This window comes from Lissotriton vulgaris, chromosome 2_1 (assembly GCF_964263255.1).
Source record: "Lissotriton vulgaris chromosome 2_1, aLisVul1.2, whole genome shotgun sequence".
Taxonomy (NCBI): domain Eukaryota; kingdom Metazoa; phylum Chordata; class Amphibia; order Caudata; family Salamandridae; genus Lissotriton; species Lissotriton vulgaris.
In genome coordinates, this window is record NC_141687.1 from 2,021,827,761 (window position 1) to 2,021,844,736 (window position 16,976).

The 16,976-nt window shown below is 43.6% G+C and overlaps 1 protein-coding gene across 1 annotated transcript in view; it reads left to right on the top strand.

Annotated features, from left to right (window-relative positions):
- The window catches only part of USP8 (ubiquitin specific peptidase 8), a 580,270-nt gene that overhangs the window by 99,448 nt on the left and 463,846 nt on the right, over positions 1–16,976 (top strand). Inside the window, exon 5 of the mRNA XM_086958250.1 lies at positions 2,940–2,988. Coding sequence (XP_086814376.1) covers positions 2,940–2,988 — 49 coding nt within the window. The remainder of the gene's footprint in view (positions 1–2,939; positions 2,989–16,976) is intronic.

A 16,976-nucleotide genomic window follows, 5' to 3' on the forward strand; every position in this document is an offset into this window, starting at 1 on the left:
TAACTTTGAAAAAATATATATTGTGCTACATTGGGCTATATATATGCCAAAATGTAGCCCAAATGTAGCCCAATGTAGCCGAAAGATGGCCACCAGAGACCAAAAAATCCAAATGTAACCCAAATATCAGCTAGATGTAGCCCAACTGTAACCCAATGACAGAATGTACCAGAGTGTTCTAAAGAACAACTAGAGTGCTAACAGTCTTATTTATAAAGTGAGACTTATAGTTAGGAATTAGAATTTAAAAAACGTTTGAAATTCACTGAAAAAAACATAGGTTTCACACCAGTTATAGTTAGGAATTAGCATTTAAAAAACCAATGAAATTCACTGAAAAAACCATAGGTTTCACACCAGTTATAGTTAGGAATTAGCATTTAAAAAACCTATTAAATGTACTAAAAAAACCATAGGTTTCACATCAGTTATAGTTAGCTGGAAATTTTACTGACATAAAACCAATGAAATTCCACGTTCTAGTTAGTTGGACTCACTATAACTTGCGCGCCTGCAATGCACTGCTGATGACGTCACATATTACATCACTCATGACATGGCCAGTGACATCACTCATGACATCACTGATGACACCATCCTTGTGACAGACTGATAGACCTCCTTTCAGTGTAATGTAACCATTGAAACACATATTCAAACAATAGAAACTAACATTTTCCAAAAAAATTGAGATACCCATACCAGTTACAATAACCAATTCAGTAATTCCACCATCTATATACACATCCACTCATACACCAACAGTTCTATATACTCACTCATACATATTCTCACTCATCATATATAGTGATACACATATACATCCTGATACACACCGACAGTCTTACAAAAGTTACTCACACACATACTCACACATGCAAATAAACTATTGAACATCCATTTATTTGCATATACAGCTATACATACATTAGCACATTACTTCTAAGGAAACTTACACATACTTACTCTCTTAAACAATCACTTATAGAAACACATACTTATTTAAACAGGAACTCTTTCAATCTCTCACTCTCACATATACTGACTTATATACATAAATGCTCATATATACAAGATTAAAACATATATAGTTACTCATAAAGACACTAGTGAGACAGGCATTCACTCACTAACACACACATATACACACTCATCCATCCATACAGTCCTGCACATATGCTGTCTTCAAAACACATACAAACAGTGAGTCAGTCACCAACCCATGCAGCCACTTATACACAAAGTGAAACACTGATACATATATTTAAATATTTAAAAATTACTCGTTAATATATTTATTCATTAAGATACACTTAATAAGGCAGTTAACCAATCAATTCTTTTAAAAAAAAACATCCATTTACACACTTATTTAACCATTTATTCTTCCATCGTCCTTTACAAATACAAATATAAAACATATTTATTTTTCATAAAGACACACATTCACTGGATGGTGTCATCAGTGATGTCATGAGTGATGTCACTGACCATGTCATGAGTGATGTAATATGTGACGTCATCAGCAGTGCATTGCAGGCGCGCAAGTTATAGTGAGTCCAACTAACTATAACGTGGAATTTCATTGGTTTTATGTCAGTAAAATTTCCAGCTAACTATAACTGATGTGAAACCTATGTTTTTTTTAGTGAATATATATATATATATATATATATATATATATATATATATATATATATGTGTATATACATATATGTATGTATATATATGTGTATATATATATATATATATATATATATATATATATATATATGTATATGTATGTATATATATATATTACCTACTGGCGATAGCCAGTAGGTATATATAGTTAGGACCTAGCTACCATAGGAAATCCGTAACATTCTATTGGGAATAACTTTGTCGCCGGTTGAGAAATTTGCGTGTAATTTTCCAAAATTTAGGCCAGCACCGCTCCGCTCCTTCCCTGGAAGTTTTGGGGGGATTCGTCAAGCGGGGGCCGAGAAAAAAGTGTTTTCCCCATGTTCATTTCCATAGGACGAATAGACAAGGCTACAGCCCGAACCGCTGAACGGAATTACACTAAACTTAGCAAAATTGTAGGGACTGGTACGCAGAAGTGCCTTTTCTATATTTGGTGAAAATTGCTCCAGTGCTTTTTACGAAAATTAGGTTAAAAAACACATATATATCTATATGCGTGCTTCCTGCGCTTCCCGGTACGCGTACCGGGGAGCGCACCCAGTGCGACACAGAAGTGCGCGAGCGGAAAACTGGTTGCCTCTCAGGTGTCTGTGAACATTCCAAACAGGCCAGAGAGTCCGCCATCTTGTGTTTCGGTAGAACCGAGACACAAGAGGTGAAAAACAAAAGGGGAAAATTATAAAAGGGGTCAGGGTAGAGACCCCCTGATCCCCTAGGTTTTATCAGGGGGGGCCTAGGAGGACCCCGAAGGTCAAAAAAACAAAAAATTGAAAATTTCGCGGAGTGCGCGCTGTGTGACCGTGTGGCAAACAAATTCTCATTGGAATGGCCTGCGTAGTGGCTGAAAGAGATGTAGCTCGTGCATGAAAGCAGCCAATACCCCCCTCGCTCCAATGCTGGTGCAGGGGGGTAGATTGGTGTGCGCAACAAGAGCCTGTCCACAGTGCCCGTGGCTGCCCTTGTAAACATGAAAAGGTGTGGCAGAATTGGTGTTCCTTATATAGTTTGTCAATGTAATGTATTTAATTCCACTTTCTGAGATTGACATTTCCTTTGTATGTTTCTCAATGCACAACTCTTATTATATATGATGTGGAATGTACTTGCTGTGTAATAAAGTTGATTACCCAAAAAAAGTTTTATAGTGCTACATGGTTGTTCGAGTGCTTCGCATATATTTTCAAACTCCGTTTGGGTTACCATCGTATTTTCTTTACTCTAAATGCCTGATACCTATTTCCATAATATTATAGATAAATGGAGAGAAGAAGGATGTTATGGAGAAAAATGAGAAACTTAATGGTAAGTTATGTTAAAGTATATATTTACTCTCTATTTTGTATGAGTTAGTGTTAGAAGATGTTGTTTAATTTTGTAATGTAGTTGTAAGAAGTTGCAGAAGTAAGCAATGTGTTCGATTGGAAAATTAACAAAATGCTTGCTGCCCTTCTACTTATCATATCTATTTCTTCCAACCAATCAATACATCTAAATGTAAAAATGTTTACCTATTGGTAGATTCACAATATTGCAGAGAAATTTAGAAACTTCATCCACACTCTAGTCATACTTAAGCCTTTGTCTGATTTACTAAAAAATGTTCCTCTGTTACATTTGTAAAATATACAGTGAATTAAATGCTCAAGCAAATGTATCTGATCCAAGTGATTTTAACCACATTGGATGCTACAAGTTATCAGACAGGTAAAAAAATGTTTTATTGTTTTCACCTACATTTGCAAAAGAGAGCGTGTGTGTGTGTGTGTATGTATATATATATATATATATATATATATATATATATATATATATATGTGTGAGAAGAACGGGTAAGAGCATTCTCGGGGCAATTCAATAGATTTAATTATGCAGACGCTGGAGTTACACCAATAGGAGCAACAGCTGGACATTTTAAACCAATCACGCACTGTGTTTTACCGTGATTTAATTGCATTCAGGAAGACACTACGCTTAAACATGTCTGCATAATGAAATCTATTAAATTGCCTCAAGAGTGCTCCTACCTGATTTTAAATTCGTTGTGCAGCAAAACGGGTCTCACCCCCGTTCACGGAAGCACCCGCTGTGTGTTCACCATCCTGAGTGGAGTCATAGAAATAAATATATATATCTATAATAAAAAATATATATATATATCTCAAGCTCGTTTTTGGTGAACGAAACACGTCATGACAGGCACTATGCATGCATATTTTGTGGATAATTCCTGAATAAAATCGACACTGCTTTCCTCACAACATTGGAGTTGTTGGAAGTTTCCTTTGAAGAGTGTTGAGGTCCGTGCCTGAGTTTACTGCCAGGATCGGCAGGCAGGAAGTTGGTGTGTGATATCTATATATCTGTATGTATCTCTCTCTCTCTCTCTCTCTCTCTCTCTATATATATATATATATATATATATATATATATATATATATATATATATATATATATATCCCCAAGCTCCAAGGTTGGCCTCATATAGGAATCACTCAAAACGCCTTTAATGGTACGAGTGGAAGGCAGGTACAGAAAGCATTTAGCAGTTCAGAGCGTCTATGGTGCCTGACGCGTTTCAAAGTCATAAACCTTCCTCAGAGGCTAAGACGCTGTGAAAATGTGCATGCTGTGGGCTCTAATAATACATAGACGACCTTGGAGCTTGGCAGTAAACTCAGGCACGGACCTCAACAATCTCCAAAGGAAACTTCCAACAACTCCAATGTTGTGAGGAAAGCAGTGTCGATTTTATTCAGGAATTATCCACAAAATATGCAGGCATAGTGCCTGTCATGACGTGTTTCGTTCACCAAAAACGAGCTTGAGATATATATATATATATTTTATTATAGATATATATATATTTATTTCTATGACTCCACTCAGGATGGTGAACACACAGCGGGTGCTTCCGTGAACGGGGGTGAGACCCGTTTTGCTGCACAACGACTTTAAAATCAGGTAGGAGCACTCTTGAGGCAATTTAATAGATTTCATTATGCAGACACGTTTTAGCGTAGTGTTTTCCTGAATGCAATTAAATCACGGTAAAACACAGCGCGTGATTGGTTTAAAATGTCCAGCTGTTGCTCCTATTGGTGTAACTCCAGCGTCTGCATAATTAAATTTGAAAAGTGGGAGCCAGGGGAGCCGTCATACTGCCGGTTCTCCTTTGGAAACGTTGCGGTGGATTGAGAGAGGAGGGCAAGCACGGAGGCCCATCCAGGGGCTTGAAATGGCAGCAGTCACATGGTGTATATTGTTGTGGACTACAAGATCCAGCATCACTCGCTCACTGGGAGCGGCCCATCCAGGGCGGGTCGTCTATGTATTAATTAGAGCCCACAGCATGTACATTTTCACAGCGTCTTAGCCTCTGAGGAAGAAGGTTTATGACTTCGAAACGATTCAGGCACCATAGACGCTCTGAACTGCTAAATGCTTTCTGTACCTGCCTTCCACTCGTACCATTAAAGGTGTGGCACCCATAAACGGCGTTTTGAGTGATTCCTACATGAGGGCAACCTTGGAGAGATATATATATATATATATCCTACTGGCGGTCGCCAGTAGGTATATATAGTTAGGATTTTTTCCCTATGGGATTTTTGAAAATTCTATGTCTAATAACTTTTGCGTTTGTGGACGGAATCGGCTGAAATTTTCAGGAAAATGGCACATTTTGTTTCTGAGCAGCCCCTGAAAATCTGGGGGGGTTTCCTCAAGGGGGGGCCGAGAAAAAAGGGGGGTCCCAAAACGCGTTTTCCCCATGTTAATTTCCATAGGGCGGTTGGCCTCACTTTTAGCTCGAACGGCTGAATGGATTTGCACGAAACTTGGCAAAATTGTAGGGACTGTTAGCCCGATGTGCCTTTGCTAGGTCTCAATATATGTGCTCCAGTGGATTTTGAGAAATTAACGTTCAAAACAAGATATATATCTGTAACAGCGCTCCGGGCTGCGCTCCGGTCCGCTTACTTTTCGCGAAACGGAACTTTGCGATGCGAAGCTGATTGGCTCCCCGGTGTCTGTCAACATTCTAAACAGTCCGGAGCGGCCGCCATCTTATCTCTCGGTAGGATCGAGAGAGAAGAAGAGGTGAAAAACGAAGGGGGAATTTAATGAAAGGGGGCAAGGTATACCCCTCTTGACCCCCTAGGAATGTTGTTGGGGTTATTAAAGGGTCCCGTGGGGAAAATAAAAAAAAAATTGATTTTTCACGGTAGAAGCCCTTCTCGGGCCGCAAACTGGGCCGCAAACTGGTAGCGAAACGGGAATTCGCCATTTTGTGCTTCGTTTGAATTAAATTACTAGGTATAAGGGGGTGCGGAAGACGTATCCTAATCCCTTATGTTTTCTGAGGGTGGCTGAGGAGGCTCATATATGTTGATATATGTCTTCCAGCGGCTGTGCGTGCGCCATCTTGTCTCTCGGTAGGATCGAGAGTGAAGAAGAGGTGAAAAACGAAGGGGGAATTTAATGAAAGGGGGCAAGGTATTCCCCTCTTGACCCCCTAGGAATGATGTTGTGGTTATTAAAGGGTCCCGTGGGGAAAAAAAAATTGATTTTTCACGGTAGAAGCGCTTCCCGGGCCGCAAACTGGTAGCGAAACGGGAATTCGCCATTTTGTGCTTCGTTTTAATTAAATTACTAGGTATAAGGGGGTGCGGGAGACGTATCCTAATCCCTTATGTTTGCTGAGGGTGGCTGAGGAGGCTCATATATGTTGATACATGTCTTCCAGCGGCTGTGCGTGAGCTTTTTTTTTTTTGTTGTTGCTGCGTGACGTCTGTTAACGTTCGATTCGATGGAAATCAGGAAGTGTTGACCGCCAATTTGTCAGTGCGATAAAATATTTTGTTATAAATGAATCCTTATTGATAAACTTTGTCTGCGCCATCTTGCCTTTTTTCCAATGCCACAATTTTGTCGTGCACGGCAGCCATTTTAGATGCCAGGCCGGTCCCAGGCTATCACCTAGCCCTGCGGATGTAGTTTATGGCCCCAGCTGTAGAGAATCCAGACATGCCAACCCTCCCGATTCAGGCGTGAGACTACTGATTTCAGTGCTAGTCTCCCGCCTCCCGATTTCTGCAAGCAAAAACCCGGGGGCATATTACCAACAACTAGCTATAATTTTTGTCTCTAACTTGTTTAGAGACAAAAATTATCGCCGCACATCGGCGATTTTTATCGCAGATAAACCTTGCTATTAGCAAGGTTTATCGCAAATGCGATAAAAAACGGCCGCAATGCATGAATATCGCTGAAAGTCAGCGATATTCATGCATTATCGAGCAAATGCTCTTAGCCATGTTATCCACCTCCCATTGGATAACATGGCTAAGAACTGCTCAGGGCAGGTGTTAGCTTTTGGAGATATTCGCGCTTAGCGCGAATATCTCCAAAAGTTGGTAATAGGAGATAGCGATGTTAGGGACTGTTTCCAGTCGCTAACATCTTGGCACGCCCACTTTGCATGTCATTAGTGATAAATATCACTGACATGCAAAGCGGGGCCCAAGATGGTCGCTATCTCCTTTTAGCTGTCACTAACTGGTGTTAGCGACAGCTTGGTAATAGGGAGATAATTTTATCTCCGCTTTCTTGGCTTTTAAAGCCAAAAAAGCGGAGATAAACCCCCTTGATAATATGCCCCACGATTCCTCGGGGGTTTCAGGTGACAGGGCTTGGTATTGTGTTACGTGGTAATTCTTCCAGGAAACGTCAGAGGGTCGATGCAGGGGTTCTAGAAGGGGTGATAAACCATTTAAGCCTCATGAACAAGCGCATGGTCTTTTAAAGATCTGTGAAGTACTCGGGGCGGCGGTGTGTGTGTGTCCTGTTTCAGGAGCGGGCGGGGGGGGGGGGGGGCACTGCCAGCAACTTGCCAGGCCAGGCAGTGTTCAACACTTGCATCACCCTTTCTCTGCCTGCTATTGCGCTCCATGCTTCGTAAAGGTAAGAAAAAGAACGTGCATTTGAGATTGAAATGTCCGATCCTGTAGCAGTACACTTGCAAAGCCCACACATGACAATAACCCGATTCAAGGCCCCATTCACCCGATTTTTTAAAAATATATAGCACTCCAACAAAGTAGGATTATAAAACTTTATTAACTTTTAAATATAACGAACGCAACAAAAACTGTAAATACATTTAAACATTTTTTGACAAAAAAAAGCAACAATGGTCAGAAGCTGTCTTTTGTGCGAATAGTCCCAAGGCAGCACAACGTGCTGAGTTCTGGACGGCACCCAGGTGATGTCACCTGGGTGTCGCACTGGTTTTTGGTTTCCTACAATGCAGCTCAGAAAAACAGCGTGGGGCGTCCCGGGTGGTGCGGGGGGAGGCCTCGTCAGTAGCGGTCTGAAGTGCGAATAGTCCCAAGGCAGCAGAACGCGCTGAGATGTGGATGGCACCCAGGTGATGTCCAGTAAACTGCCGCACTGGTTTTGGTATCCTACAATGCTGCTCCGAAAATTGGCGTGGGGCGGCCCGGGGGGGGCGTGGGGGAGGCGGCGTGAACGGGCCTCCCCAGGTGGCGGCCATCCAGCTGAGTTGCGCCCGCTCTTGCGGCTACAGCGTCTCGCTCACCATGTAGTTGACTTCCGCCCACTCTTGCAGTGCAGCGATAGGCGGCTGCCACAGGACTCTCAAAATGGCGGCCGGCTTTTCGGTTTTGGGCCTGGTCCACTAAAATGGCCCTGGGACACCTTGGAACTCGGACGCTTGCCTGCTAGGGCTTGGGCTCCATTCTCGAAAGCGTCCCCTCAGCCGTGAAGATTCTACAAATGTCTTGGGGGCCCTCGACTCCTGCAGGCTTCCGGTGGGGAGCGGCTGCCATGATTGCTCGCGGAATGACCACGACGGAGCCACGAGATGGTGGTGCTCTCATGCTGACGCCAGCTTCAGTCTGAAACATCCAGAAACAAGGTGGGGCTTTCATCGTTTGGGAAAAAAAATGTTCTAAACCAATGAAAAGTGTTATTTTTAGGTCATATGACCAAGCCTTCCATCTTTAGGAAACCAAAAGTAAAATGAACCAATGAAAAGTTTTATAAACAAGTCACATGACCTGTTATGCGGCATAGGGTTACAAAAAGCGTAGAAAATCCGTTGGCACGTGAGGCGGCGTCAGTAGCGGACCGATGTGCGAATAGGCCGAAGGCAGCACAACGCGCCGAGATCCGGATGGCACCGAGTTAGTGTCCAGCAAGTTGCTGCACTGGTGTGGCTATCCTACAATGCCGCGCCGAAAATCGGCGTGGGGCGCCCCATTGGCCTGTGAGGTCGCGTCAGTCAGTGGGGGCTGTGCGTCTCCCCCAAGATGGAGGCTCCTCGGCTGCAGTGGGGCGCCCCTTATCTTTTCACTCGCCGTCCAACTGAGTTGCGTCCGCACTTGCGGCTACAGTAGGCCGAAGGCAGCACAACGCGCCGAGATCCGGATGGCACCGAGGTGGTGTCCAGCAAATTGCCGCACTGGTGTGGCCATCCTACAATCTGGCGCCGAAAGACGGCGTGTCCAGCTGAGTTGCGGTCACTCTTGCGGTACAGTGACTCGAACGCGCAGAGATCCGGATGGCACCGAGGTGGTGTCCAGCAAATTGCCGCACTGGTGTGGCCATCCTACAATGCTGCGCCGAAAGACGGCGTGTCCAGCTGAGTTTCTCCCGCTCTTGCGGTACAGTGACTCGAACGCGCCGAGATCCGGATGGCACCGAGGTGGTGTCCAGCAAGTTGCCGCACTGGTGTGGCCATCCTATAATGCTGCGCCGAAAGTCGGCGTGGGGTGCCCCGTTGGCTTATGAGGTGATGTCAGTAGTGGACCGATGTGTGAATAGGTCGGAACCAGCACAAGGCGCCAAGATCCGAATGGCAAGTCCTGGATGTTGAGTGCCATAGTTGAGAGTTCTGAGCAGTGCTTGTAAGACTGTCTGAAGCCTATTTGCACCTGCTGCAGCTTCACTATTGCCCTGGTGTGGCCAAAGATCGCACATGACATAGGCGGCCGGCTCCCGAGGTCCGGCGGAACTTTTTTCCTTTTCCTTTTTGCTTCTTGTCCCACAATCCGTTTCAACTGAAGACACGACCAGGTCCCTGAATGTGTGCAGGGGGACGTTATTGATTGAATCAAAATGGCGGCTTCACACAAAGCTGACTCAAGCGTTGCTGTTGATGCTATACAGACAAAAATTGGTTTTCAGTTTGTACATTCTTCAGGATTTTTTTTTCCATCCAAGGCTGATTGAGAGTTTGTAGAAAAATGGCTTCAGATTTTCCACATACTACTCTTCAACATTATTCCTAAATGTAACAATGTGAGACTCACTAGGAGAACGGCTGTTTATCTTTCCTTTCAAAATGCTGCCAACAATATTTTCTGAATGGAAGACACCATCTTGTAGCATAAAGGGCCGAAATGGGTTCTGGTCTGGCCGATGGTTGGTGGAGACATTTTGACTATATCTTGGACCTGCCCGGCCTCGCCCAAAATGGCGCCGGTATAAATGGGACTCGTAACTCCTTGTTGTGTACTGGTTGAACAACTTTGATATCACGAGATATGAATGCAGTTTTGATGCTCATGGCGGGCGGGGACGAGAATTGATTGAATATTTTGACATCCCTATTGATATTAAGTTCTGATGTGTTATTGATTACTGTAGTATTGAAAGTTTGAATTAACGTCACCCATGGTACTTGCCCGCAAATGTATATCTAGATGATTTTTTTGTAAGTGGCCCTGTCGTAATTTAATTACAAAATGTACGTCCACCGATTCCGCAACTGTTAGACACCTTAGTTCTTGCAACCTAATGGCCCGCTCGTTACGTTCCTCTATAATGTAAATGTCTCCTCATCATATACGATTTCAGTTTGCTCCGTGGCCGGCCCACCTGGTTATAGGCCCGTATTTGTATACTGACATTTTCACAATAAAGGTTTTTAAAACAAAACATGGTAGTAATATTTACATTGGTAAAGTTTTTACTTTTAGTCACTGTTTTCGAATCAGTAAAAGGCAAGTGAAATAAAGCAGTCCAATTACATGACGGATGAAAGGTATAATACGTAGGAACGCAGTAAAGATAAATGGTCAAGGGCAGTTGTGTTTTCCACTCCTGCAACATAAAGTGATCGATAAGAATCTGATAATCAGGCGTATCGGCGACTAAGACAGCAGGCCGAGTCTCTTTTACTCAACGGCTCCGTCATGGAACGAAGAAACGCCCTTTTTCTCGAAAAAGGAATATATTTTACTTGCTGGACAGTTGTAAATTTTCCGGGAAAGTACATTAGCCTGGAATATTATAACATATATGTTTAAAAAAAAAAAGTTCGAAATCAATAAAAAGCGTATTTTTTAGGTCACATGACCAAGCTTTTCATTATTAAAATAACAAAAGTAAAATGAACCAATAAAAAGTTTTATTAACAAGTCACATGACCTGTTATGCTTACGTTACGCGCTGCGCCCCGCGCCCCGGATCACTTCCGGGTGCGCTAACGCGGCGTGTCATATAACGCATTACGCGACAACGTAGGTCAAGAATATAGTCAAAATGTCTCCACCAACCAGCGTTCGGAACACAACCCCTTTCAGCAGTCCAAAAAGTTCTGTTAAATGACATCAGAGGGGACAGGCAACAAGAACCATCAGTCAAAGAGGGGAGGGCAAGTTCTTCTCTACCGGGTCATGTTGGGGCTATACCGGAACTGATCGAATTGGTAGTCTACAGTGTTTCTGGATGTTTCAGACTAAAGCTGGCGTCAGCATGAGAGCACTACCATCTCGTAGGTCCGTCGTGGCCATTCCACGAGCAAACATGACAGCCGCTCCCCACCAGAAGCCTGCAGGAGTCGGGGGTCCCCAAGACTTTTGTAGAATCTTCACGGCTGAGGGGACGCTTTCGAGAATGGGACCCAAGCCCTATCAGGGAAGCGTCCGAGTTCCAAGGTGTCCCAGGGCCATTTTAGTGGACCACGCCCAAATCTGAAGAGCCGGCCGCCATTTTGAGAGTCCTGTGGCAGTCGCTTATCGTTGCATCGCAAGAGCGGGAGCAACTCAACTACATGGTGAGCGAGACGCTGTAGTCGCAAGAGCGGGCGGTAAACAGCTGAATGGCGGAAGAGGCACAGTGTAGCAAAAGCGGGCGGAATGGCAACTAAAACGGTAAAGGGGCGCCCCACTACAGCGTGTCTTCAGGTCAAACGGATTGTGGGACAAGGTCCAGAATAGAAGAGTCATCAAAAGGCAAAAAGTTCCGCCGGACCCCGGGAGCCGGCCGCCTATGTCGGGGGCGATCTCAGGCTAAACCGGTGCTATAAGACTTGGGGAGGGGGTCGGAGCCAAGCGTCTTCTCCGAGTCCGTGCCATCACACCGCCCCTCGGGGGCCTCCGTCAAGCGGTTTAGGGAGGTACCATATCACATTGTTTTCAAATGCAGTCAGGTCCACAAACGACCCTCACTTACTTTGAGAATAGTGAAGCTGCAGTAGGTGGAAATAAGCTTCAGACAGTGTTACAAGCGCTGCTCAGAACTCTGAACTATGGCACCCAACATCCAGAACTTATGCCATTTGAGAATGGCAGTGACATCGAAGCAACTCATGGACTAAAACCATTAACGTACTTTCACGTATGAAAATCTTACTTGGGGAGGGGGCAGGAGCGAACCGCCCCCTCCCAGTCCGCGCCACCACACCGTATGTTGAAAATCTGAAGCCATCGTTCTACAAACTCAACCAACCTCGGATGGAAAAATCTAGAAAAATGTACAAACTGAAAACCAGTTTTGGTCTGCATAGCATCATCATGCTCGATCGATTGAGCTAGCCGGATCGGGCAATAAAAAGTATAAAATAGTTATGTAAATAGTTATTTAATAAAATGTTTTACCCTGTTTCTTTGCTGGTGTGTTGTATATATTTTTAATATTTGCATAGGGTTTGTCGTTATTTTGGGCGGGGTGGGTGACGGAGCCGAGCTGTCTTGCAGCCCTCATGGTGTGGAGCTCAGTTCATCTCACTATTTTCGTATTTCTCATGAAGGGTTGTTCCTAATATTTCTATTTTAGCGAGGTCAAAAAGAGATCCAATTAGTGGCCTACTGATTTTGCTCGATTAATTTTATTTTTTTACACGATTTTTGACGATTTTTCACTATCTGCAAAGACTAAACAGAGTATTGCGACTTTGTGCTTGTTTGTAAATAGAGAATGAACCAAAGAGAATCAATTGTAAAACAGTAAATACTTGGATAACAATCAATCAAATGGAGAGACAAGCAGGCATGACGGATTACAACGGGGGTAAAGGCCTGCGTTAACTACTCTTCACTATCTGCAAAGAGAGAGTACTACTAAGAGAAAAGAGGGGGGGGGGGGGGGCAGCGTTCAAAGCACATCAGCGTGCATAAACACGAAAAAGTTTTTACCTATCACGTAATTGACATTTGACAGCCTTTGATATTTGCTATTAAAAAACCATTGAAATTCACAGAAAAAACCATAGGTTATAGACCATATATAGTTAGGAATTTGCATTTACAAAACCTTGAAAATACCATTGGTTATAGACCATATATAGTTAGGGATTAGCCTTTTCAAAACCTTATTTTACTCGCATAAAACCATTGAAATTCGCATATATAGTTAGATGCGCTAACTATATATCGCGCACCCGCAATCCACTGCTGATGATGTCACATATTACATCATTCATGACATGGTTAGTGACATCACTGATGACATCACTGATGACATCTCAAATGACATCACTGATGACATCTCAAATGACATCACTGATGACATCTCAAATGACATCACTGATAAAATCACTGATAACATCTCATTTGACATGACTGATCACATCACTGATGATATCATTCATGTGATAATACCATGAACCTCTTCAGACTCTAATATAACCTTAGATACAATCAGTGTAAACAGACAGTCACAGACTGTCACTCATCCATGGAGTTACTCACACACCTAGTCAGTTATGCAAAAAATCAATCACACCTCCATTTTCTCAATTATACAGTTATACACACCTTACTTATTCAAACATATACTAACACATATTTACTCTCTTATACAATCCCTGATACATGTTCACAATGATCCATACAGCCACTCACACATTCACTGGCTCTTATGCACAGTTATTTATATATGTCAACTTTCACATGTACTGTGTTTTACATATGTACTTACTTTGACATGTAGCACTGAGATATCCATTCACTCACTAATACACTCATGCACAGTCAACCGCACATACAGCTGTTTCCACATGCACTTTTGAACCCATACATATAGTGAATCAACTACTCACACATCTATGTACAGAGTCACACACCTCCCAGCCACCCATACACACACACTCAGTTTCCCATACAAATACTTGGACAACCAATGAATAACCCATACAGTTACTCATATAGCTACTGATCAACATATGCAGCAGTTTGTAGAACAACAGATATAATAATGCACAAATTAAAACAGTTTAGTCACTAACCCATGCACTCAGTGAGACACATTTAATCACTCACTCATACAGTCAGTCATGCACCTACTAAATCCTTCATCCAGACACTTATACATCCACTCATTCTTCAATATGTAAGACATATTTTAACTTTACAGAAACATACAGTCACTGGATGTTGTCATCAGTGATGTCATCAGTGATGTCATTTGAGATGTCATCAGTGATGTCATCAGTGATGTCACTAACCATGTCATGAATGATGTAATATGTGACATCATCAGCAGTGGATTGCGGTTGCGCGATATATAGTTAGTGCAACTAACTATATATGCGAATTTCAATGGTTTTGTGTGAGTAAAATAAGGTTTTGAAAAGGCTAATCCCTAACTATATATGGTCTATAACCAATGGTTTTTTCAGTGAATATGTATATATATATATATATATATATATAGATCTATCTATCTATCCTACTGGCGATAGCCAGTAGGTATATATAGTTAGGATTATTTCTCTATGGAACTTTTGAAAATTCTATGTCTAATAACTTTGGCGTTTGTGGACGGAATCGGCTGAAATTTTCAGGAAAATGGCACATTTTGTTTCTGAGCAGCCCCTGAAAATTTGGGGGGGTTCGTCAAGGGGGGGGCGAGAAAAAAGGGGGGTCCCAAAACGCGTTTTCCCATGTTAATTTCCATAGGGCGTTTGGCCTCACTTTTAGCTCGAACGGATGAATGGATTTGCACGAAAATTGGCAAAATTGTAGGGACTGTTAGCCCGATGTGCCTTTGCTGGGTCTCAATATATGTGCTCCTGTGGATTTTGAGAAATTAACGTTTTAAAAAATTTATATATCTGTGACAGCGTCCCAGATAGCGCTCCAGATCGCGTACTTTTCGCGTCACGGAGCTTTGCGAAGCGATGCTGATTGGCTCTCCGGTGTCTGTCAACATTCTAAACTGTCCGGAGCGGCCGCCATCTTGTCTCTCGGTGGGATCGAGAGACAAGAAGAGGTGAAAAACGAAGGGGGAATTTAATGAAAGGGGGCAAGGTAGACCCCTCTTGACCCCCTAGGAATGATGTTGGGGTTATTAAAGGGTCCCGTGGGGAAAATTAAAAAAATGTGATTTTTCACGGTAGAAGCGCTTCTCGGTTCGCAAATTAACGGCTGAATGGATTTGCACGAAACTTGGCAAAATTATAGGGACTGTTAGCCCGATGTGCCTTTGCTGGGTCTCAATATATGTGCTCCAGTGGATTTTGAGAAATTAACGTTTAAAAAACAGGTATATCTGTGACAGCGTCCCCGATCGCGTACTTTTCGCGTAACGGAGCTTTGCGTAGCGAAGCTGATTGGCTCTCCGGTGTCTGTCAACATTCTAAACAGTCCGGTGCGGCCGCCATCTTGTCTGTCGGTAGGATCGAGAGACAAGAGGAGGAAAAAAACGAAGGGGGAATTTAATGAAAGGGGGCTAGGTAGACCTCTCTTGACCCCCTAGGAATGATGTTGGGGTAATTAAAAGGTCCCGTGGGGCAAATAATAAAAATTAGATTTTTCGAGGTAGAAGCGCTTCTCGGTTCGCAAACTGGTAGCGAAACGTGAATTCACCATTTTGTGTTTCGATTTCATTAAATTACTAGGTATAAGGGGGCGTACGGGAGACGTATCCTGACCCCTCTTGTTTTCTGAGGGTGGCTGAGGAGGCTCATATATGTTGATACATGTCTTCCAGCGGCTGTGCGTGAGCGTTTTTTTTTGTTGCGTGACGTCTGTTAACGTTCGATTCGATGGAAATCAGGAAGTGTTGACCGCCATTTTGTCACTGCGAGTAAATATTTTGTTTTAAATAATTGTTATAAATTAATCCTTATTGATAAACATTGTCTGCGCCATCTTGTCTTTTTTGCAATGCCACACTTTTGTTGAGCACGGCAGCCATTTTAGATGCCTTGACCAGACCCACTCTCTGCACGCCGCCGATCCTCAGCATGGCTCCTCACCTTCGCAAGCATCTCCCCCACGCACTGGTCACCCCCGCTCTCTCTCTCATGCATGGGCCAGAAACCTCCTCCCATGTGCGCTGCTCTTCCCTGAGAATCACACCCTGTGCCCGCCCGACTCCACCCTTTCACCCTATTCACTACCGCACCCTCTGACACTCTTCTTCCTCTGTGTCCGATTGTTCAGGCCGGTCCCAGGCTATCACCTAGCCCTGCAGATGTAGTTTATGGCCCCAGCTGTAGAGAATCACCCCTCTTCAAAGGAGTTACAGTAGATCTGTCACACCACACGCGTTCCTACTATCTGATAACCATCCTGTATTGTGCTTGGGGAGGGGATTCTCACTGTGAGGGTGTGTGGGACCGAGCCTGAAGCGGAAGATTCCAGGGAGGCGGCGTGAACGGGTCTCCCCAGGTGGAGGCTCGTCGGCTGTACTGGGGCGCCCCTAAAAATATCACTTTTCATTGGATTAACATTTTTTTTTCCTAAACGATGAAAGCCCTACCTTGTTTCTAGATGTTTCAGACTAAAGCTGGCGTCAGCCTGAGAGCACCACCATCTCGTGGCTCCGTCGTGGTCATTCCGCGAGCAATCATGGCAGCCGCTCCCCACCGGAAGCCTGCAGGAGTCGGGAGCCCTCAAGAATTTTGTAAAATCTTCAAGGTTTAGAGGACGTCCGAGTTCCAAGGTGTCCCAGGGCCATGTTAGTGGACCAGGCCCAAATCCGAAGAGCCGTCCGCCATTTTAAGAGTCCTGTGGCAGCCGCCTATCGCTGCACCGCAA